The sequence below is a fragment of the Phytophthora infestans genome, genomic scaffold, assembly GCF_000142945.1.
Source record: "Phytophthora infestans T30-4 supercont1.24 genomic scaffold, whole genome shotgun sequence".
NCBI lineage: Eukaryota > Oomycota > Peronosporomycetes > Peronosporales > Peronosporaceae > Phytophthora > Phytophthora infestans.
In genome coordinates, this window is record NW_003303735.1 from 853,609 (window position 1) to 876,632 (window position 23,024).

Genomic DNA, 23,024 nt, shown 5'->3' on the forward strand with positions numbered 1-23,024 from the left:
CATCACTACGTGTAAGCAAGTAACGGACACCCCAGGCCCGTTACATCTGAGGGATGAGTTGATTTTAGAGCTGAATATTTTAAAAGCGGCTCTAATTTGACCTACAATACAAATTGCCGGAAAATCGTAATGATAGAGCACTTGGATGCACTGACAAAAAAACCGTTATAAATTGTGCAAAGGTCTGTGCTCAGCGAACGAGTGGCATAGCAGGAATGCTTAATATGAAGTAATTAAAGAAGGAGAAAAAGTGACTTTTGTGCATGCAAGTATGACATTTCATGCAGCGACTGATTTTTATACTGAGGACGTTTAGGCTTAGAGCGTGTGTCGCAGGTTATGTATTCTACACAAAGCTGTCGCACCGTCAACGTTTTGTTGGCAGTACTTACCAAAACACAAGCAGCCGAGTCCGCCGAGCCTGCTGCGCTGCGCAGCACGTGTCCGCCAGTCTCGCTGCGCTGCACTGCCCCAGTCCAACGACCGCGCTGTACTCCGCAGCACCTGGTCTCACGGCGCTGCGCTCCCTGCCCTCTGGTCTTGCCGTACTCCACTGCTCCAGTCCGCCGGCTTACTCCGCCGCGTTAACTTTGTTCGGCGTCCGGTGCCCGCTTCCTAGTCGTGATCCAGCTTAGCTACTTCGCTAACGGTAGTATGATGTCCAATTATATTGACAAGCTGCGCAGTACTGTTGCTACAGGATATTACGGGCCTAATCGATACAATCTTCTAGAGGTCTACAAAAAAATCCCAAGGTCTATGGATCGATATATTACGAACGAGCTCTCGTGGGAAAAAGCTGTGTAGCGTGAAGCACCGGCTTTGGTATACCGACAGGCATGTAGCGATGTGGATGGCTGTCGAGGATACTAAAAAGTCCCAACCGATACCGAGCACCTCTGCGACATTTGGATGACAACATAACATTCCGCTATATGTCCGAGAAGGCGTGAAACAACAATTAATTTATTTGGATTATGCCACACATTGGACAAAGTGATTAACATATCGAGACAGTTTTATTGTTGAGGCAACGTCAATTGACATTTTTGATGTTCTGCATTACTTTTGCCGGACAAAATGCAGCCCTAGTCGTAGTTTTGAAATCTACGCAAACTAAAATCAGATTCATTATCTACACCGGTCCCTGCACTATTTGTATAGAGCAGCTAACTGTATAGATTAGTTTTCGACAAGTTTTAATTTCTATTGAGATCGGCAGTGCTCAAAAACTTTACCGACGTTCTGCAGCCCTCTTATCAATTTTGAGATCTGTGCGTCGAAAAAGCTATGGAAGTATTGTACTAGTGATGATCTCCATTATCTATAGATCACCTTGTAGCAAACGCCATAGGTTCTGTCAGTCTCAGTACGTTTACGGTTTGTACTAGGAACAAAGAATACAAACAATGTGCTCAAGTACTTCTGCAGCCCACGTCACCAAGATTAAACATCGCTGTTAATGATGTATGTAACGCACTATACGGATGTTCTACTGTGTATTGAATTGAGTGATATTGCTAACAAGTGGATTTAGAAGGACGCTTATTACTACTTGCAAAAATATGTCTTCTGGGCTACAAGCAAAGGTCTAAACTAGCCCACGCAGAGAGAGAGTGTGAAACGCGAGAAAGCCTTCCTTTCCTCGTTCCAGTCAAGGGCTTAGACCGCTTAATTCATCTAGCAGCAAGCCGGCGCACCGTATGTGGCTATCGAGCGACCCTCCGGCTGGCGTGATTCAGAGATGCCAACAGGTGCACGCACGCACCAAATTTATAGAATGCTCTGCATCGACACGTCGTGTTGAGGTATACGTCCACCCGAGAATAGGCCGTCCGAGTCGCTCCATGCGATGGTTGTTCCGCTCGCCATCTTCAGCATTCCTGACGCTGTCTAGCGTGTCGATCCAACTTCGACAATGAAATTCACTTGGACGGCTAGATTCACCTTCCAGTAGAAACTGAGCAAAACTGCCTAGCAGCGTCAGACAATGAGTAGGTATCCACACGCCACAAGCCTAAACGTCGCGTATTTATGAAGTACAAAGTCTTCGGGATCCCACGCGGTCGCTTTGAGTAAGAATTGCGTCGTGACTCTAATCAGCAATGGTTTGTCGTCACTTCCGTTTTCAAGATCCGGAGCCCCGTCCTCGTCTAGTGGGTACCCGAGCGTGAATGGCGTAGTATCAGGTAGACCATCAAAGAATTGTGATTCAGCAGCAATCTCCTCCATATCCTCTACGCCGTCGGTATTTTCATTTTGCTTCGTCTGTAGTTGTAGACAAAATTTTGGATCTGCTTTAGAGCAGGCACTGCTCCGGTCGATAGCCTGAAACTATCAACCAGCTCGTTGCGGATGCGAGCGGGCTTTACATCCTTTGCCACTAGCTCACGGATAGCCGCCTTCATCTCAAGAGAGAGTTGCGGACGCAGGTCAGGAGCGCTGACGGCAAAGTGGTCATCGTGCTGATTAAGATGGCTCTGCTTCGTTCTCTCGCAGGTCAAGATCTTCAGCTTAAACTTGCACGAGATAAGTGCGCTCGAGCAGGGCTCGGACTTGCAGCAGTAGATACGGTAGCGCATATGATGCTGATCGAGGTTGCTACTACACACAGTACAGTGCTTGAGCTGACTTGCAATCACACCCATAGACGGCAGGGCGTCCTGTTTTCGATTGGTGCGCGACTCGCCACGTAGACTGTATGTAAAGCGCCAATTGTGAGGGATAGCATGGTGGTGATCTTGACTTGGCGTTTATTTCTGGGTTCTAAAACTGAGCTCGAGACGCTGAGCCTGCACGAGGCCCCAGCGCCACTAAAACAGACCAGGGGAAACGAAAATGATTGGCCATCTTTTTCCTACGGGTGGGTTTACAATTAAAATCACAAGGCTTTAGGACAAATCTCATGCTGATTGGTCAAACGCTAGTTGAGCAGTCCATACATCAGTATCACGGTACAAAAGCAAGTCTTTTTGGTTCAAAAATAAAGCTCTCTCTTAAGGAAGTAGCGCTAAACCCTCACAATTTATGAGTCACAAAGCGGAAGATTTATTATTTTCTATAGTTTTGTCACAAAGCGGAAGTTTTATTAGTTTCTATAGGTGCTATATCTTTACGTACTTCAGAACCGTACTTAGAAGTATATGCTGCCTCTACACCATTTCCCAATCAAGTTGCTAACTATCCCGTACGTGGGATAGCTCATTTTTTAGGCTACTGTAACTGGCGGCTCTCATAAAATTGCTAAAATCGCCCGATCATTATCCCTCCACCTTGTGAGTGGTACCATGTACCACACGCCGGTGACGTGGCGGTGGTGTGGTACACCACGTGTAACCATGTAGCCCTACAGCAAAGAAAGAAACCAATTGCCGGCTGAGGAATTAGCTCAGAAGACATCGAAGCTGCTACCTGAACAGCTCGATACTACCTCGGAAGCTGTGGTGGATCTAGCTGACGATCAAATAATGGCACACGTATCGCTTAAAGGTCGCGATTCGAGTCGACATCGATACTCATCAGCAAGCGCTAACGTTAGCCAACAGGCAAATGCATCGCGTAAGCCTGTTCAACGACATGACTCTGTTCGGAACGTACTTAAATTATTTCGACTCCGGCAAGAAAACTTTGGTGACATGACTGGGGAAACGGGTCGATCGGCTACTACTAATGGAATTGGACCCCCTCATATTGAAAATGATGTTAGAAGTACTTCCGATACTGATACCCAAAGCCCCGTTTCTCCAAGACCCGATAAACAGAAGCACGCTGATGTCAAGACGAAAGCGTCAAAGACTGAACAAAGTAGCGAAAAGCAACGTTTCCTACCTAGAGAACCAGTGTACGCCTTACGCCGAGAGTACAAGGCCGACGATGCGAGCCTTAAATTACTAGGTCGAAGCGAGCAGCATAAAAATATCTCATTAAAAAGAAAACACTTCGTCCACCAGAAGCGCGTAAAGGCATGCGCACTTGAAACAAGAACTACAAACGCTGGAGGAGAACCTGAAAACGTGATACAGCTTAACACAGTAAGTGTACAAGCAAACGACTTCATTGAGGCCGTTGTACCGCCAGCTTGTGCATCTAAAGAAACAAGTGCGTCGGCGAGCACACAGCAAAACGACTTTGGACCGGAGAAAGGATCACCCATGACACAAGAGTGTGAAGTTGCGCATTCTGTGTCTGTCAACGTGAGCACCCAGCAAAAGGGTGCTGGAATTCAGTGCCGTCTGAGTGAACATGGCCTGACTAACGGCGGACGAAGAAACTCACCGCTACCCCTGAGCATTGCCGACAAGTATCCTATTTGGGTTAATCTAAATGGTGGGTCTCATTTCAAGGAAAAGAAGTATCTACAAGTGGCTGGTTTTGGCGATCCGAACGCGGCCGGTCTAACCACCAACAATGACGCAACTGCGCTCACTATCATGCCAAGTGCCACCGTGCTTCAAAAGGATAAGCTGGACGATGGACATGATGAAAACCAGTCTGACGGTCAGCGTTCAATAAGTATGAGTAGTAGTCAAAGCCAAGAAAAGGATACTGCAGATATCGATGACGTATTGAAGGCAAAATATCGTACCACATACCAAGAGCATTATCCTGTCCACGAACGTCTGAGTAGTGATGATCGAGAGGTGCCAAGTGGGATCAACCCGTTAATTGATCTGTACGATAATATGCAGCGAATGACACACCGTCTTCGAGTGTTGGAGACTTGTGCCAATTCAATTGACGAGGAATTCAAGATTACCCAAAAGGTAAGTTAGCAGATGAAATTCAACATGTCCTACCTAAGTAAGTATGCTAAGGTCCAGTGCTGAAATAACAGCGCCTTAGTCGGATAGGCGATACCCACCGGGGTGGTTCGTCATCAAGATCAACGGTACTTGAAGACATCGATGAAGTCTTGGAAATACCCGAAGAATCAGGTCGCCGAGTCGGAGAATGCGAGCCACCAACAGGTTTGCTTTCGAAGAAAGCTTCGGTTGACATGGAGACCGCTAAGTACGATGCTGGCACATGAAGTTTTGCACTACTGGATGATGATTTATCGCATACTAACGGTAATCTATTTGAAATGGTGGATAGAAAACTTCTTGAGACCATCGAGCAGCTCACAACGGGCAAGGATGACAAGTGACGTCGTTCTACTTCCATGCATGATGTCTGGATCTTCGAACGAGGATGTGCACACGTTTTCTCACGTAGAAGATTGGCCATTAGCCTCAGCAGTGTCCCGCTTGCTTCGATACGTGCGTCCGAGCTCGTACCACTTTTTGCTTGTCAACGACCTAGAATAACAATAAAGTAATTGTCAGTTCAACCAAAACGACATCATCTGCATACACTTATGTGATGTCCAACAACGCACCATGCGATTAGGTCTTTCTCTTCTAGATAATCAAGGATACGATGCAGCGCTGCTTGGTCTAAGCATCTCCAGCTCAGTGCTATAATAACCCCACACACACACGTTTAGCAATAACTCACCAATTGAACAAATATATAGTTGCCCGTACCTTGCAGCTCCCAGCAAAGTTCTTCGATGTGTTCCCCCACTTGATCCTTCTTCTTGTTGATAACCTCTCTCTCCTCTTCATGCTGCCTCAACTGCAGCTGTAGCTCTTCAATCTGATGACGCAAGAATTCGATCGTTTGCGCCTCGGTTTGCACCTGCGTCTCCAGTCCGTCATATTCTCCTTCTACCTGCAGCAACTTTTGCTCGCGTTCGAGTCTTGCCTTCAGCGCCAGCTGGGTCTTCTCCGCTTCCGACACGGGGAGCGTCTCCTGCTTCAGCTCCACGTGATAGGCGAGCTGTTTGGTGTTGACCCATGAGAACGAGTTGTCCCACAATAACAGCACCATACCTGGCCCCGTGAGACTGAGTTGGCCTTCTACTTGCTGCTTCTGGCTCTCGTAACGCCGCGTATCCAGCAACTCAATCAGACTCCCGTCCGCACAGATCATTTGCACGCCGAAGTTGACGTCGTAGTCCCTCGTGGAGAACGAATAATGCAGCTCTCCTTTGCGTGCATCAAGCTTGATTGGCAGCTGAAAGCCGCCCGAGGCCGCGATGGGCACCTGGGAGCTCTTCCACTGCAGCTCATCTACGATCGGGGGTTTCTGCTTGGGGCTGTCACTGTCACTGCTGGACACGTGCAGACTACTGCTGCTGTTAGGAGAAGGACCATCGATGGCTGCGAGTAGCTGGATCCACGCAGGACGGGAGCTCAGACGTTGGTCCCGCAACAGCTTCTCCTCTTGTTGTCGCAGCTTGGCGTGTACGCGTTCCATGCGTCGTTCCTTGGCGCGCCGCGTCATCGTCGAAATGGAGAAGTTGAAGCAAAGCAGAAAGATAACTTGCGAGAAATTACAGATTTAAGCACTCAAACAAAATTAAGTTTTAGACATTTTTTATATTAAAAATCGCAAACTTTACCGGTAAGTACCGGTAAGTATTTTACAGTACTATGACTATTATACATTTACTGCTAATCACGTTACCAAACTTACAGTGCTGTAGCAAAGCCGCCTCCTACTATTAATAATGTAGCTAAATATTACAAGAGGTTTTGCTTACTCGTGAAAGTTATTCACTAATGTTAAGCAACCGCTCGAGCGGTTGCTTCACCCTTGGCTTTACAGTAATGCATGGCAGTCAGGAACCTCTGAAATGAAAAGAGAAAAGAGGGGTTACCATAGCACCGTTTGGCCCAAGAGGGTTAAGTGGGCCAAACGGTGCTATGTTAACCCCTCTTTTCTCTATTCACTTCAGAGGTTCCTTGCTGCCACGCAATGCGTAATTTTTTTTACAGGTCTCGTCGGACCCATAATTGTTTAACCGAATGAACCCCCCCCCACTCTGTTTTCTAAATTTGCACGCGATTGAGATTTAATCGAGTGTGCAGGTCTTAAGCAAACGAGAACAAGGGGGTTGCTTAAATCAATTTATTCACGCCCTGCATAGCTCCATAAGTTTCAAGATAATTATCAGACTGTCGAAATGTTTTCTTATCGAAAAGCAAGCTCACACAATGTTAATCCACATAATTAGTTAATTATGTGGCTACCATCTCGTTACAACTTCTGCTGTTGCTGTTGCTGTTGCTGTTGCTGCTCCTGTGACGGGCAAGGTCCCTTCACCCACCATCGTAATGTTTTGTTCGGGGTGGTTGCAGCTAGTGATACCCAAGTCGCATTCGTTAGGGTATGTCTCTCCATCGGAGCCGCACACAGGTGCATAGTTGTCAGGGCACAGCATGTCACCACACGGTGGACCCTGGTAGCCGGGCGCGAACGCCAGTTTGCGCTCAGCGTCAAGCGTAGAAATGCCAGGGTTTCCAGAACGCTTGTTGTCGTCATAGCCGGTTCCCTTGCATTTTGCCATCTCCATATAACACTGGTTCGAGTACTCCTTACCGTTTTCGTCGCTCACAGGGTCGTACACGTCAAGACACATGTCAGGGCATCCCACGGTGCCGCTAGTGCTGCCGGTGCTTGATGTGACGGGGGAGGGTGTCGCCGACGACGCGGGCGTTGATGCACACTCTCCATCTCCGGCCTCGGTAATTCCGTTGTTGCTCTTACACGATGCGAGGCGTAAGTAGCACGAGTTGGAATACGTCTCGCCGTTGGAGCCGCAAACGGGCTTATACACGTCGAGGCATCCAAAAGAGCAGTTGTCGTCTGCAGCGGCTGATATTGTTGCGGTAACGGCCACAAGAGCGAGACTAAGAGTGAAAGCAGACTTCATGGTAATTGGACGCTGGCAGGAGAGGAGTATGGAGCGAATCCGGAAATGAAGCACAGGTAGAGTGCCTCTGATTCAGAGTCTGAAGGACATACCCGACACCTCGTGTGTTTGTGAAGTGCTCTCTAATGATAAGAGTCTTATCAGCATGCTATCTCACGGAATGTCTCCATACACTTGCAAATCCGGTTAGCTTTTGCCGCTTGTGAACTAGCAACGTAAATTGTGGTGGAAGCAAGAATTAATTCAGCTTTTTTAAGTGAAAGAAAAGCGGATGCTGTGAGTAATCGGATTATTATTACTTCCTTTAGTAAAAATGGATAAGCACAGAGGAAAAACACGGAATCGTCCCACAGCTGGTGAGTTTCGCTCTGAATTTGATGTGCCAAAAGACTTTTAGTACATGTAGGAAGAAGTAATTAACCTATCCAAATTGTACTTTTTAAAAGATAATTACACCTATTAAAATAAGTATAATCATCTAAAAGAGAGGTACACGGCGCTCGCTCCCTGTAATACATGTATTACAATAAAGAGAGTGGGTATCTTGCCCGACTGGGGTTGCTCTTCCCCCTACGCATCCCTTTCTCTTACCGAGCTGGTTCATCCGTACAACAGTATACATCGTATAGCGCCGTGAGCCACACAATTCGTTAACGGGGAGAGCGTGAGCGACAAACATGGATCTCCGCACGCGCGCAGCGCAAAAGCGCTCTCTTACTCATTCAGCTGAGTGGGAGTCCGACGAGAGCGAGAGTAATAGTTCGGATGCGCCTCCTGATGACGTCTGGGCGCCTTCCCCCGTCGTGAGTGATCTTGATACGACACATATTCCGTTGGAGCCAGTGAGCTGCTCCGATCCGCCGGAATCCACCAGCAGCACAAGCGAAGGTGGTAGCTCTGTCCGCGTACTCGCCTTGACGCCTACGAAGGTTGCGTTTCCCTCCTGGGAGGTGTTTGAAGATTATCTGGCGGTATATCAAGCACAGACGTTCCAGGCACATGTAATATATAGCTGTGTATACACGTTTTGGCTGACATGCACTATGAATTTTTCGGTTAATTTTCAGGGTGAGGACAAATACCACTGTGGCAGAGCGCAACGCACGGATCGACCGCATCAAGTCGAAGGGGGAAAAACTTCCTGACGAGTGGGTGCAATACGCAAAGACCTTTGTTTGCACCTATTCCGGAAAAATTTGAGTCCCAGGCCTTGAGCAAGAGACCCCCGCAGGAGTCTAGGATGAAAGGATGCAATGCCCAGGTAAAGTGAATGATCGGGCTCGGTCGGGCTTGGTCGGGTTCGTTCGATCGGGATTGAGACTGGTCTGGTCGGGATGGAAATCTGAATGAGGTCTTAACACTCTCTATGTGATTGATTATGTGTAGATAAATGTTTGTGTTCAGGTGGTGGATTCTGAGAAGATGATCCTCGTTGTGAGGATAACGAGATGTCGACTGGAACACAATCATCGGCTTTCGGACCATTCGTTTACAGCACATCCAACAAATCGTCTTGTGCTGAATGAGGATGCTTTACAGACAGTGGATGTACTTCGACAGGCTGGTGCTAAGAAGTCGAGTATCATGAAGTACATTACGGAAACCTCGGACAGCAACCCGACTTCGCAGGATGTCCACAATCTTATTCGTAAGTTGAAGGCTCGGGAATTACGAGATGGCCTGAGCACTAGTGAAAAGGTTGAAGAAGTGGATGAAGCAATTTGGTGACCGCCCTGGTAATGTTAGTCGGATTTTCCTCGACGATGTAAATCAGAAGGTAACTGGTGTGAATAATTTGGGTTAAATTGAAAAGATGAAAACTTAACTCTATGTTTATCGTGTTTTGAACATACAGAAAGTGGCGACCTGCATCACCCTGCAGATGCATCATATGAGGACTCTGTTCGAGCATTTTCCTGAAGTTCTTTTGATTGACGCCACCCACGGAACGAATCGGTCTAAGTACAAGGTCTTTTCGTTTATGGCTCATGACACGTTTGGCAAGGGGCAGTTCGTCCAGCACGCTTTGCTTCAAAACGAGCGGTACACTACCTTACTGACGGCGCTGGAGGAATTAAAAGTTAATAATCCAGCGTGGAAAAGGCTGCAGTGTATTCTTGTGGATAAGGATTTCACGGAGATTTCAGTATTGGAAGAAGCTTTTTCTGGAGTGACTATTTTGCTCTGCCAATTTCACGTACTGAAATACCTACGTGAAGAGGTTGCCTCGGCTGACTATGGATTTTCGAAGACCCAGAAGGAGAAACTTGGGGGTGCGATGAGTTTACTGGTGTACGCAAAGACTGAAGCAGAATACGAGAAGCATTTGCGGTACATGGTCCGCCTCGCGTCAATTGGCTATTACGTCCTAACGTCTAATGCGCCGGAGCCAACTGGGAGTGAACCGAACTTAGACGACCGTCAATCGGGGTCAGTCGGGGGTGAGTCTGGCACAGTTGGGCATGCGAAATCGGGTACAGACCGGACGCCAACGAGAGAACCCGTTCGATGCGGCGAAGAACACCCATTTGTGGCGTACTTTCGCCGGAATTGGGACAATTGCCGTGAGATGTGGTCTGCGTATAAGCGCCAAAATACGGTGACACTCGGAAATAACACAAACAACAGGCTGGAAGCCTCATGGAAACAATTGAAAGCGTGGGTGGATTCTTTCATGGCTGTCGATGAGTCTATGGTGTAGTATCAAACGCTACAAGAAAAATTGTTCATCGGTGAAGTGACGAAGAACGTGAACGTACAGCACCCAAATTACGATGACGAAATGACCTGGCGGGCAAATAGTGTGAGCGCACACGCCTGTGATCTTATTGACGGGCAGTATTATTTTGCCCTCGAACGAGCGGCATATACCTTCTCTGAGCGGCTGCCCGGTGTGTACTTGATAAAGAGTACGTGCAAGGATATCGATGCACTGGATGAGGTCGACACTGAATACTCCGTTACAAAGTGCGACTGGACGTGCTCTTGCCTGTTCATGTGCACGCGATTGCTGCCATGCCGCCACGTATTTTATCTCCGCAAAGCCTTGGACTAAGAAGCTGTTATTCCGACCCTCACGCTAAACAAGAGATGGCTAATATCTACCGTGCGGTCGGCAATTGAAAACAACGGTACCAGTAATCACGTCTCTACACCGAAGCCGGTTGAAGTGAATAATGTTCTGCCTGCTCGAAATCGACCTTGGGATTTAAATCGCAAGTATAGAAAAGCCTTACCTATTGCATCCGAAATTTGCGACACTATGGCTGGACTGGGTATGACACGGTATCAAGAGGCCATGCAGTACCTTCAAGAAGTGGCAGGTCGTTTCAAGAGAGGGGAATTCGAAGATCCTACCCGAGCCGTGGGCGAGCCCGATCCGGAGGACCTCTCACCAGACACATCTGTACCAGCCACATGCGTTTCAGAGCCAGACGAAGAAGTCACAGCTTTTGCAACGGCTAGAGAGGAGGATAATCACATATCAAACTTGTCAGAGCGGTCTGGTCCGTCGGGGCAGTCGGGTCAGTCGGATGCGTCGGGTCGGTCGGGCCGGACGGGCCATTGTGGAGAGCTTGAAGAGTCTACACAAACGATTGAATCGAGCGGTATAGGCAATGAAAGCTCACGTGGATATTGTGGAGCTTTACTAATTAACGATGAAACTCCATCAAACGCGCCCCTAGAGGTAGCTACAGAGGACACGCCGTTTGAAATCGCAAGTCCTCCGAGGTCACGAGGAGGGCCAAAGTTAACCCCCAAAGCCAAGAAAGCAGCCCGCAAAAACGCTGTTGATATGGCGAAAGAAGACTCGGAACTTTACGCGGCAAATTTAAGCCTTGCCACAGTTGAAAGTGTGTTATCTATCGACGCTACATACGAATCCGCGGCTGCTGTTCTCACAAAGTTCAGGATGGTTGACACAAGCTTCAAGTTTAAGGCGCCTACAGCTCGAACCGTATCCGGCCTACCACCAACGAAGCTATTATACAATCGGACTCTATAACGAGAGCTTTACGTCCCGAACAAATTCGAACATGCAGTGGAAAAGTCGCAAAACTGCAAGCAAAATACAAAGGACTACGCGAACAGGATGTGGTGCTGGATATTGCTGGGATTGGTTTGTATTCAACAAGAACGGTGAGTATCATGAAGAAATGGCATATAGCTACAAAATCCATTAAACTTATCGAGAGAGGTCTGAGTTGGGCGGAGAGTATTGATTTCGATGTCACCATGCCGCAGTCGTTTAAAGTCAGAGAGCAGTCCATTCTTCCAGCAAAACTGAAGGCTATCCCCCTGTTGTCATCAAATGGATGTATTTTGTCGTTGTACACAATCGTTTTAGCTCATGCTAACCTTTCCTTAATGTGAGTTAAGGCGGAAATACTGGACCTCATTGGGAAAACTCAACTAAGCAACGATACTATGGGCTTTGTTATGTCCTCGCTCTTCGAGTCCAAAGCCAGTATTATAACTCTGGATACAAATGTGATCGGTCCAATAGAACATGGTGCTGTCTCAGGCCCGATGACGGTATTCGCGGATATGTTCAAGAACTTGTCGAAGGAGAAAATTCTGATCCCTGTATGCTGCAACAAGAACCATTGGTGTGGTATTATGGTGGATGTGGAGCGCACAGAGGCAATCGTGTACGACCCAATGGATTCTACATACATGGTTGGAGTCCGAGCACTTACTGAGAAGATAGTGACCCAGCTGTCAAATTTCGCCCCACGACAGTATCGTGTCTCTCCCTATCGTGGAAATCTAGGTGTTCAGGTCGACAGTTTTAACTGCGGGATGTATGTCTTGCTGGCGTTTGAAGTGTTTGCCGGGGCCGACGGACTGAGCTACCTGAACAGAAAGGGACTACAGTATTTGCGCTATCGATACCTCTGCATTTGCGCGTAAGCCTAACAAGTTAGCAATCGTTTTACTTTAGAAAAACGTTTTTGAGTGCTAAGTTGGATCCGCTGTGAACTGAGTGCATTGAATGCTTTGCGCTCTTCGTCAGATTCAGAGTCTTAATATCCGAGTATACGCGCTGGACACGTATACTTGGAGTGTGTTTCCTTTGATTGCACAGCTGGACCTTTATCTAGTCGGGGTCAATCTGGCATCCGTCGGGTTGGGTCGGGAAATGTAGCCTGACTCTTTCACATCTAGTCGGGCTAGATAACGAGTGGATATAATAAAAGATAGTAATGGCACTTGCTATTTTGCTCGATTGAGTAACATGAGACAAGACATCTGTGCAAGATTTGGCCAGTCTAGAGACCTGATTAAGGGATATTTATCAAGAGGATGATACAACGAACGAGCAATTTATCAGAAGCAGATACACCCGCAGTGATTGGCCTTAAATATATAGCAGCTGTATATTTTATAATTTTATGAATGCATAAAAATCCCTTAGGTTTAAGCCTCTTAAAAAAATATTTTTAGGGACCAAAGATGACTTCTCGACAAGATTCATTTTTCCATTTTGCAGAACCAAGAAGCTACCACCTAGCGAACGTCGACGCATGTCCCGCCACGGCCGCCTTGCCACCACAAGCGCGCCCCGACGCTTTCGGTAAGGCACACGACGGAAGCTTCTGCTGAGGAGATAGCAGTGAGATCTTGGAGGTTGCCACGCGTAGATAGATTATATTTTGCATGTTCTGATGACCTTGCGATAACAGGCGTTTATCAGGTCAAGACGCGCTTAGTACCTGCTACTCGGTCAACGCAAGAGTGGAGGTATGTGTTTATTAAGTGAATATTGCTGACATTTTCAATGCTGACGCTTTTTCATTCTTATGATGATGCAGTGTATGAAAACGATGATACTGTTGGCTACGTAGTCGAGACGAGCATAGTCATGGTGAACTTATTCCAACTGAGTTGTAAACGCACTCGCACACGAAGGTATTCCAACAGTTTCGCTATATATTTGTCTGAATTACTTATCACCGACCTCTCTGTACAATTCTGCGCACTAGAATTTACTCTTCTTGATCATCAAACATACTGAACACAAATTCGTTGCTTCCTACCCCAGCGATGTGCATATGATGAAGCTATTGGGCTGTTCCCGAAGGCCAATCGGGTCGCGTAATTAAAGTCAGTATTATAATATGAAAAATGTTTTCACGATCTGAGCTCGTTCATCCGCAACCTTTCTTATTATTAGCAGAATCGCTACCTACTGCTTCAAAAGCTAGATAACATTCTCATTATGCATTAAGGATTATCTACTATCTTCAGCTTAGTTTCTGCTCTCTTTCTCGGACTCAGCACGTTTTACGCTCGCAGTAAAAGAACATTCACCAACGACGTACATACCTGGTACTCACTTCTTCTACTTCTGCTAGCCGTGTCGTGCACCTTAGAGCGTTGTAGCCAGTCCAGTTGCAACGGCTGCATGTCTACGGCTCCCGTTTGAGCGCGCTAGCTCCCTTCACCTGCGCGCTGAAAAACGCTGCTATTGCCTTACTCACGCCATGACAGTCAACATCCGAAGGAAGCTCTTATTTGAATGTGTGCGCATAGTCGGAAACGAACCTGCACATTCACCATGGTTCTGTGTTCTTTTCATTCCTGTTGTGAAGTCTGCGACTTCTTTCGATCGCTTGAATGAACGCCCAGCTTGGCGATACAGGGGTGGAAGTTTGATTTGGTCTGGCTGTTCGAGATTATCATAAAGAGGAAGCCGGATCGTAATTTTCTCTAGCGCCTCCCAATATTTCGAAACTGTGTACGCGCACCGTCGCACTCAAAAACATATAGCAATTCCTCCTGAACGCTCACAATACTGGCGGTAGCGAGAAAAGCTCATTAAAATCTGACTTCTGAGTCCAGCTTACAACATACCCGGGATACAGGGTTTTTACTGGCGAAGCCGTTCGAAAAAGAAGGAAGTCGATCATACTCAGCTACACGATCAATTCTGACTTTGTTTTTAGCTTGTGAAATAGTACGATAAGCCATCGTGGGCTGCTTCGAAATGTCAATACCGTGAATGCCACTTATGTTGTTCACTACAGGTGCCCGTGATGTAATGTGTCAATCTAGAATTGCTCCACAAAAACCGGATGCTCCAATAAAATTCGGTTGTCATTACCGCCACACCGGGACAAAGTTGATCGTGGTTTTTCTTCATTTTGAGATATACCACGATCCAATTAGAACATGCGAAAGTTTTGTTGTAGGTGGCTTTCGCGGTTTATTGCTCGCTGTTTCTGTAATTTTTGATGGTCGTTTGCGCGACAAAGCAACGAACCATTGACAACCAGTTTTATGCTAGAAACACAACCACTTGATAAGAGTTCCGCCACCGCCCTTCTTCCGTTCAACACGTTTATTACTGTTAAATGCGTAGTATTTGACAAAAGAGCCCGCCGTCTCCAAGTCCGCAGAGTGAAAGAAATTTTCAGGCTCAGCATAGCCGAATCGAGCCTTCAGATCGAGCTGGTGGGCTTTCTGCTGCAAGGAACTCATCGCGAGGTCGTTTTAGAGTGTCGTATCGAGAAGTCATCTTTGATCCCTAAAAATATTTTTTTTAAAGGACTGAAGCCTAAGGGATTTTTAAACATTCATAATTTTATAAAATATACAGCTGCTACCTTTTTGAGACCAATCACTGCGTTTGTATCTGCTTCTGATAAATAGCTCGTTCGTTGTATCATCCACTTGATAAATATCCCCCGATTAAGCCAGACTGGTGTAGATCCGGAGCTTGTCATCACGTGATGTGTCCTTAAAATTATACATATAGCCGAAAGCACTTGGAGGAGCCATGACCAGTGTTGGATTTTGCCGAAGCAATCAGCTTCATTATTCTGTCCGATTTGTAGTCAAAATCGCCGAGCTTTGAAATGTATACGATCGTATACACACGTCAATCGGATACCATTATACCGAAAGGTTTTCAAAAAGCATTTTTTTGAAATTGCTGTCATGTATACCGTCTATATCTGAATCAGATACCAGAGTCTGATTCCCCCGACCTCCCTTTCTCTTGTTAAGACGTCCACCTCTGTCTCGGGGGAATGGGGCGTCCGCAAGGTTTCGAGAGACAGCAGCTTGCTGACACGAGGCTACCTAAGAAAAGAGGCAGGTCTCAGGGTGGTGTAGACAATGCTTAGCTGTGAATAACGGCCAGACGAGAGAGAAGAAACCACCTGAGCCCAAAATCATCTCGGGGCGAGATACAACTATACTAGCCATCTCAAGGACTGTCGGTATTTTAAAGAGGCACAAGAATGGGTTGATGCCACATCTCTACTGGTTCAGCCAACAATTCAGCACCACTTCTTAGCACAGAGCGGAGCAAAACCTCCTTCCAGCTCAGCTTCATCAATGTCTGCATCGAGGTCCTCAAATGGAGATGCTACTTCAACAAGTTGTGCCAAACGAAGTCGGTGTATTTGCTAATACTTTAATTCAGTTTTTTGTAAGGATGGTCATGATGAATTTGAGCGATTACTCATCCAGTTTCAGGCAGATAGTTGCTTACCTGACCGTTTCATCGAAAAACCGTCAACTCGCAGGTTTTTTTTTTCCTTAACCGGGCCTCCGAGAAGGCTCTTCCAAAGCGAAAAGCAATGGGAAAAATTGTGGATTAATACAGCAAGGTTGAAGAAGACTCTCCAGTTTTGGCGCCCAACAGCCAGTTGACGTTTTGTGGCAGCCAATTGAATTTTGGATCCGATGTATGGATGAATGTTGTTAAGTTGCACTTACTTGGGTGCATGCTTGAACGTTTCGGTACTATCGTGACCTATGGATTATTTCCAACTAGCTCAAGACACGACGGGTTCGCGCTTGCTGAGCAAATGGAGAAGGTGATGCGCGAAATTGAGACAAAGAATGGATGGACAATTGGAGCTGCTGTAACCGATAACGCTGGTCAGTGTGGTCGCGCCCGGCGTATTTTGGCACGCAGACATCCACGGATCGCGTACGTTCATTGTTTTGCTCACGACATAAATAATCTGGTTAAAGCAGCGTCAAACGCGTCTTTCCGCGAGCTAACCAAACCGGCATCACTAGCTACGGTGACACTGAATGCATCTTCTTCTAAGTGGTTAGTTCGAGCGCAAGTGCTGGTTGCCGCAACCTACGGTAAGTCACTTGGGTTTCTATATCTGTGCGAGACAAGGTGGAACAGCATGCAAGGTTGTTTTGCCTCTGTATTGCGTGTGAGAAGTGGACTACTTCATATTTGGGAGAAATACAACAGCTGCATTGATTTCCCCCAGGCACTTCAAGTATTTGGTGAACCTTTCTTTTGGCGAAAGCTTGGGGCTGCTGAAGCGATAATTCGTCCACTTTCCAATTCTTATTACAAGTTGCAACCTGATGGAATTTCACTGGCAGATGTTATCGTTTCGTACCGAGATATTTATCAAGGTTTTCGGGTGATTATAGCAACCTGGAGTTAGTATCGCTCGTAGAAAAGCGATGGCAACAATGCTAACAGCCCTCAATGCTGTTAGCTTTGTTCTTACACACTCTGTATGTTCGCGTTGCTGTGGCGATTCATAAGGAGTCACCGAGTTTGAGTTTCTCGAGATGTTATGTGGATATGGTATCTACTATTATCGACGATATGTTGGAATCGATGACGAAAGAGATATCGAAGGTTGGGCAGCCGATTGAAACGCCTGGTATCGTGATGTATTTGTTAGAAGCTCAATTGTTCAGTTCAGTGGATATGTTGGACAGTATTGGAGTTTTGCTGGTGGTGATATTAGAGTTGACTTGAAGCTGCCTAAGCTCGCGGCAATAATCCTCTCAATCGCAGTAAATACGGCAACACGCGAGAGCGATTTTAGCGAGATGGCTGTAATTCACACAGCCCGGAAGAACGGAATGTCAATCGAGAAGGCACGTAAGTTCTCCCTAATTCGTCAGACGATTCGGTAGCTGGACAAAGTAGCGAGCGAGGGAAAAGAAATCGTCGAGCTCAAACGCATCGTCGCTGCCGCTGAGCGAGAGCACGTTGGAAATTGTGATATGGGCACTCCTATCACGCTTGAGGAGCTAGAAGAAGACCATGTAATTGCGCACCAAGATGTACCCAGCAAAAACACGACCGAGTATTGGTGAATGTTCTGGACGAAAACGAGTCCGTACTCGACGAAACGAGTATTGCCGAAGACGGCGAACTCGAACAAAATATATTGAAGGATTTGAAGAAGCTATTCCAGAGCCTGATACGACAGAGTTTCCCCAGACAAATGTGATGACTTTCCCACAGGAATTAGAGGGCAAAGGTTTAGTCTTACAACACTTTTCCCGTCGGAGCGCACATTTGGATTGACGCCTTACGTGACAACACTGTCTGTATAGCTAAGCGCAATCTATATGATGCTTTTGCAGCTCAATTTACATGTGTTTCGTCATTGTTTGCTGCCCATAATACGTGTATACAAATGCGCTCTTCTTTCCTACCACGGCTTCAGCTTTATGGCGACCCGTCTCACGTTCGTATTTGCTGACTGAGAATAGGGTACTGTTCAGATCCCCGAAGGCATAGCCATGAAACGACAGTAAGTGGCAAGCTTGGTCACCTTTGTAGCTTTCACCGACGGCATCATCGAGAAAAAGAACAGCGTTTTGGCTGAAATGGGACTGAAGGTTGCGGGCGAGAAGATAGCTTATTGTAGTGCTGGATGCGGTCATCGTAGTTTCGGGTGCTGTGTTGACGGCATTTGTCCGTGTTGTTGTTCTTGTGCGTCGACTAGCCAGTGACCGCGTGGTACTGGATTCATGCGAACAAGAGACGTGGAACGAGCCACTTCACAATCGCCGGCTAGTTGATGGTCGCTGCGCGCTTGGTGCAGAGCTTGCACGATGACACGGAGACACTGGCGGACGTATTCACGTACGCCTTCCTGGGCCTCATGACGCTATTCGGTACTGGCTGCATATTTCTCAAATTCAGCACAGTGATCGCGCCCTCGTGGAGCCGCATCCTGGTTGTATCGAAGGGGGTGGACTCGCTCAAGGGTAATCTGCTGAGTGATCGGACCATGCTGACGTACTTCTTGCTCTACTTCATCGCTGAGTTGTCGGTGGTGTACTTCAGTCTCGAGGGCGCTTTCCTACTGCGGATGTATCTCTACTGCCTGCGGCAGCAATGCCTGTTTCAGCGCAGCAACGATGAGGGCGAGACCCACTCGCTGCGTACGAGTGCCCATGGCGGCCAGGAGCACTTTGCAGCCCGATAGCACTGATGCCAAGAGAATCCCTACTTCTACCACTACTACCAGCAGCATCCGTGTGCAAAATGACGCTCTTCCCCGCCTTAACCCCCTGCCTATATTTCCTGCGCAGATTATTGTTTTATCTTCACTATCAAAACGGCCGCTCCTTTCGTGTCCGGATAATGCCCGGATACCGGCTGCGTGCAGTGGTTCAAGCTGGGCTAACCGAATGATAAAGCCGAATTATTCTGCCGATTTTGCCGATTTAGCCGAATTGCCGATCGGCCAAAAAAAATCAGCTTAGCCAAAAATGCTGCGATAAAGCCGCGGCACAATCCAACCCTGCCGTGACGCCAGTCACAATACATGCGCTTCAAACACGCGCTCTTGCACTTGATTTACTGTATACTACTAGCAAAACGGCTTCACATTATTCATACTCCAAGCAACAACAACAACAAAAAAACAGAAGTGAACATACAGGTGACAGGAAATTTGATTGCGCAAAGCGACAGCTTGTTGATCTAGATGCATTAAATCAAGTACTAATAGCGCAGATATTGTAGTTTTTTTTTCTTTTCTGCTCAGCACCGTAAGCACATCGGCCCCTGTAAGCACTTCAAAAGCTAGCAGCATTTACACACCGCAATTGTAGCTGCCTACTGGATCTCCAAGTTCGTAATCACCCGACGAGCCCGATATCGACTTGGAGAGGCTTCGGGAACTATTCCCACTAGTCTCTCTGTCAGAGGCCGCACTTTCACCCCATAGCTTGAGGTCGTAGGGTCATAGATGAAGACATATCTTAGCGTAAGGTTCACCACGATAGAGCACCAGTGGTTTTCCCCACAAAAGATCGGAATCAACACTTTCTCGAACGGGAGACCAAGAAAATCGGTCTCCATGCTCGCGACGGGCACGAAACCGCTCATAACAGCTCCAGTCGTTGCAGTATTGACCGGAATTGTGTTACTTCTTTTGGCAAATAATGACATCACCAGAGTATTTATAATGCAGTCGACCAGCGGTGATTTACGGAGAAACTTCAGTGCTTCATCCTAAGTGAAGTCACAAATACGAGTTAAATAACCATATAATTGAGTCAGCATCAGCTTCATACTTATGCCGAAAGAAATGGGATACGCTTGACGCTGGCTATAATGTCAAGGTCTTTTGCGACCTTGAAATGCGCTGGAATGTCAACGCTGAAGTTGATTGTGTTAATCCAGCTCACACACTTGTCCACTTGTCAAATAATGTTTGTTGCAGTGTGCCATTTCGTCATGGCACTAAGCGTTTCAGTCGAATAGACCCCTAGTCCAATAATTTCAACAGTTCACTTATGTCCGTAATCATGTTTTCTCGTGTTTTTGGTCTGCAGGTCCGACACTTTTCCTTGTATTTCTTGAGATAATACATTCGCAGTACGCGCGTTAATAATTGGATCGGTAGATTCCCAAATGGTACGTATGCGGAACTGATCGGATTAAAGATCCGGATTTGAGACCTGAATTATGAACAGACTGAAACCAAAGAAAAACACTTTTAAAGGAGAGAAGATGAAGCATTTACCGAGGTCTTCTGGTTGCTACACGGAAATATCTACAACATAGCACTAGTGAGTGTACTACCGTCTGCTGCGGGTGTAGCAACTGCCTTCGGTTCCTCCAGTGGAGGATCCACGTCGCTGTCAACGTCAGAGGGAATGTCCACAACCTGTGGTAGCTGAATGACCTCGCGATGAACACGGCGGGCTCGCCCACGAGGAACATCAGCAACGCGGCGTACGTACTCAGCTGATATAGCCTTGATCACCGTCACAAATGTCGCCATTGAAGGATACGGGGTCGGGAAACGTGTATTAAGCTCCCTGTTAAACCTCTCCAGGGGATTATTCGTTCGTGCGACCAACTCGTTGCTAATGCCGAATACGTTCCAGACATCGATGGTATACTGCTCCAGCCAAGTGCGGTTGAAATACCCCCAAAAATTGGCCCATTTTTCAGTAGAGTAGGTCACGCCAGCTTGAGCACAGCGCAACTTGATCTCACACTTTACCCACTTAATACCTCGCTTACTGTGAGCAGGATCAATCACCGTCAGGGTGTCTAGGACACCACGTATCATTGCAATCAGACACTCTTCCTCCGGAATAGCATAGCGCTTCATAGCCCGTCAGAGTGCTTGTTTCAGATGAAACAAGCACCCCAACACAATTGAGTTCGGAAACTGTGTTTGTAGTGCGTCCAAGTGTGGCGCGTCGAAGTCACAAACACTTTCGGCCGGTTCGAGTTGCTGGTCCGTTGATTGTACGATAAAATGAATCATATCCCAGTAGGCGTCGCCAGTACGCGAGGTGCTCCGAATGTAGAACACCGGCACGAACACTCCAGAGGCTCGGTCGTGGACCATGAACACAACGCACTGTGCGTAACCCTGCGGGACATACCGAAAAGTGCCACCCACAAACAACGTGGTACCATGATAGCGTAGTAGCGCGACCAGAGATGGATGCGCCCACCCAAGCAAGCGGGAAGGCTTGTTCAAATCGTCGCGGTTAATGGTGACGTAGTGAAACTGAAAAAAGGAAAGCTCTTCGTCTAGTGCCAATGAAAGCGGTGGAATTTCAATAGAGCCGTGAGCATTGCTAGAGTAATGCGCGCTTCTTGCTCTGTGTACTCGTCGGACAACTTCTTGCTCTGACAACCCACGAACAACGTTGGGATTGTCAGCTGAGTAGAACTGGCGTCGCAATTCTTCCCAGACTTGGCGCACAGGCCAAGCGACGTGCTCAATCGCAAGAAGGTCGGCTTGAGCTTTCATCTGGTCCTCAACGTTGATGACGACGTTGGCAATGGCTTCGATGCGGCATGTGTGCAGCTTTACAGCAGCATACGTCATCGATGCAATAGTAAACTCCAGCTTTCCTCTGCAACCTTGGCGAAACTTAGAGCATCTGTACACAATTTTCCTTGAGGACGACCATGCCTTGCAGTACTTACAGCCCTTGTAGAAGCATGTCGTCCGCTCACCACGTCGTGGCACAGACCCCACATCATTTGCAAGCTGCTGTCGAGCTTGCTCGAACAACAACTCAGTGCTAACGACGTCCTCGACCGGCTCAGCTGGCTCCACTTCGCCATCCTCCGGCGCGCCCTCAGCAGGCTCCACCTCGGCATCCACCGACGCGCCCTCGTTTGCCTCTCGATTCATCTTCTCCACTGACCAACGCACGAGCAGCCTCGAGGCTGAAGAAGTGCGTGAACTTACTAATCATTTTCAGATCCCATGTCAGATCTCCAGTAAGATAAATATCTGATCTAGAATCCGATCAGTTCCGTATACGTACCTTTTCGGAGCTAACCATTGGATCGAAGTCAGTTGTTTTGACGAGGGCATGTAATCAACCTGGATGGTCATTGGCGCTCTCAATTTCCTCGCGAAATCAAACAACTTGAAGCGCAAAAAAGCGCTGCAAAAGAAGTTTACCTCGGTCCATTTTTACGGCCTTTTAAACGTTAGCTAGACTCACATTCAACGAGTACATTTTTAAGTCGTCTTCTGCCATCGAAATTGCTTTGTTTTGAGTGACCTTCTGGGCTTTAGAAGGTTTTTTTGGCCGTCCTTGTGACTTTGCAGGGCTAGCCACTTCCCATGAGCTGCTGGTCACTACATCCAGAGTGTTCGTACAGAATTCACCAGACCGGATGCCCACCTCATCAGACTGGATGCTAGACTCACCAGGCTCGCCAACGAGAGTATCAAACGTGATATCGCACACGCTAGACCGGTCAATTGCAAGCTGGGTATGCGATAATTCTCCCTAATAGCCAGATCAACGCTTCCGCCACTTTGGTTATTTTCCGTCTCCATGTGCCTACGAAACCGAAGTGGGTTGAAATCACCTTTACGAACCAAATTGCTAGCTCCTTCAACCAAGGTCAGCCTTGCGGTCGAATTTCACTCGCAATAGGCATAGCCTCACGGTACTTGCGATTGGAGTCCCATGGTCATACATCTTCGATCGTAACGGGCCGTACTGCGAACGATTCCAGTGTCGATGCGCT

The 23,024-nt window shown here is 47.3% G+C and overlaps 3 protein-coding genes across 3 annotated transcripts; 1 reads left to right on the forward strand and 2 right to left on the reverse strand.

Annotated features, from left to right (window-relative positions):
• Positions 1–4,067: 4,067 nt before the first annotated feature.
• On the forward strand, positions 4,068–4,896 carry PITG_12127 (uncharacterized protein; the record flags this gene model as incomplete). Its single annotated transcript, XM_002900704.1, has 2 exons — positions 4,068–4,763; positions 4,843–4,896. 2 exons carry the CDS (start codon positions 4,152–4,154, stop codon positions 4,894–4,896), a joined length of 666 nt encoding a protein of 221 aa, XP_002900750.1.
• Positions 4,897–5,206: 310 nt separating this feature from the next.
• On the reverse strand, positions 5,207–6,327 carry PITG_12128 (F-box protein, putative; the record flags this gene model as incomplete). Its single annotated transcript, XM_002900705.1, has 3 exons — positions 5,207–5,297; positions 5,378–5,456; positions 5,526–6,327. 3 exons carry the CDS (start codon positions 6,325–6,327, stop codon positions 5,207–5,209), a joined length of 972 nt encoding a protein of 323 aa, XP_002900751.1.
• Positions 6,328–7,072: 745 nt separating this feature from the next.
• Positions 7,073–7,759, reverse strand: PITG_12129 (protease inhibitor Epi10; the record flags this gene model as incomplete). The annotated part of the gene is made up of 1 exon (XM_002900706.1): positions 7,073–7,759. The coding sequence occupies one exon, from the start codon at positions 7,757–7,759 to the stop codon at positions 7,073–7,075; it is 687 nt and encodes a 228-aa protein (XP_002900752.1).
• Between the last annotated feature and the right edge of the window lie 15,265 nt (positions 7,760–23,024).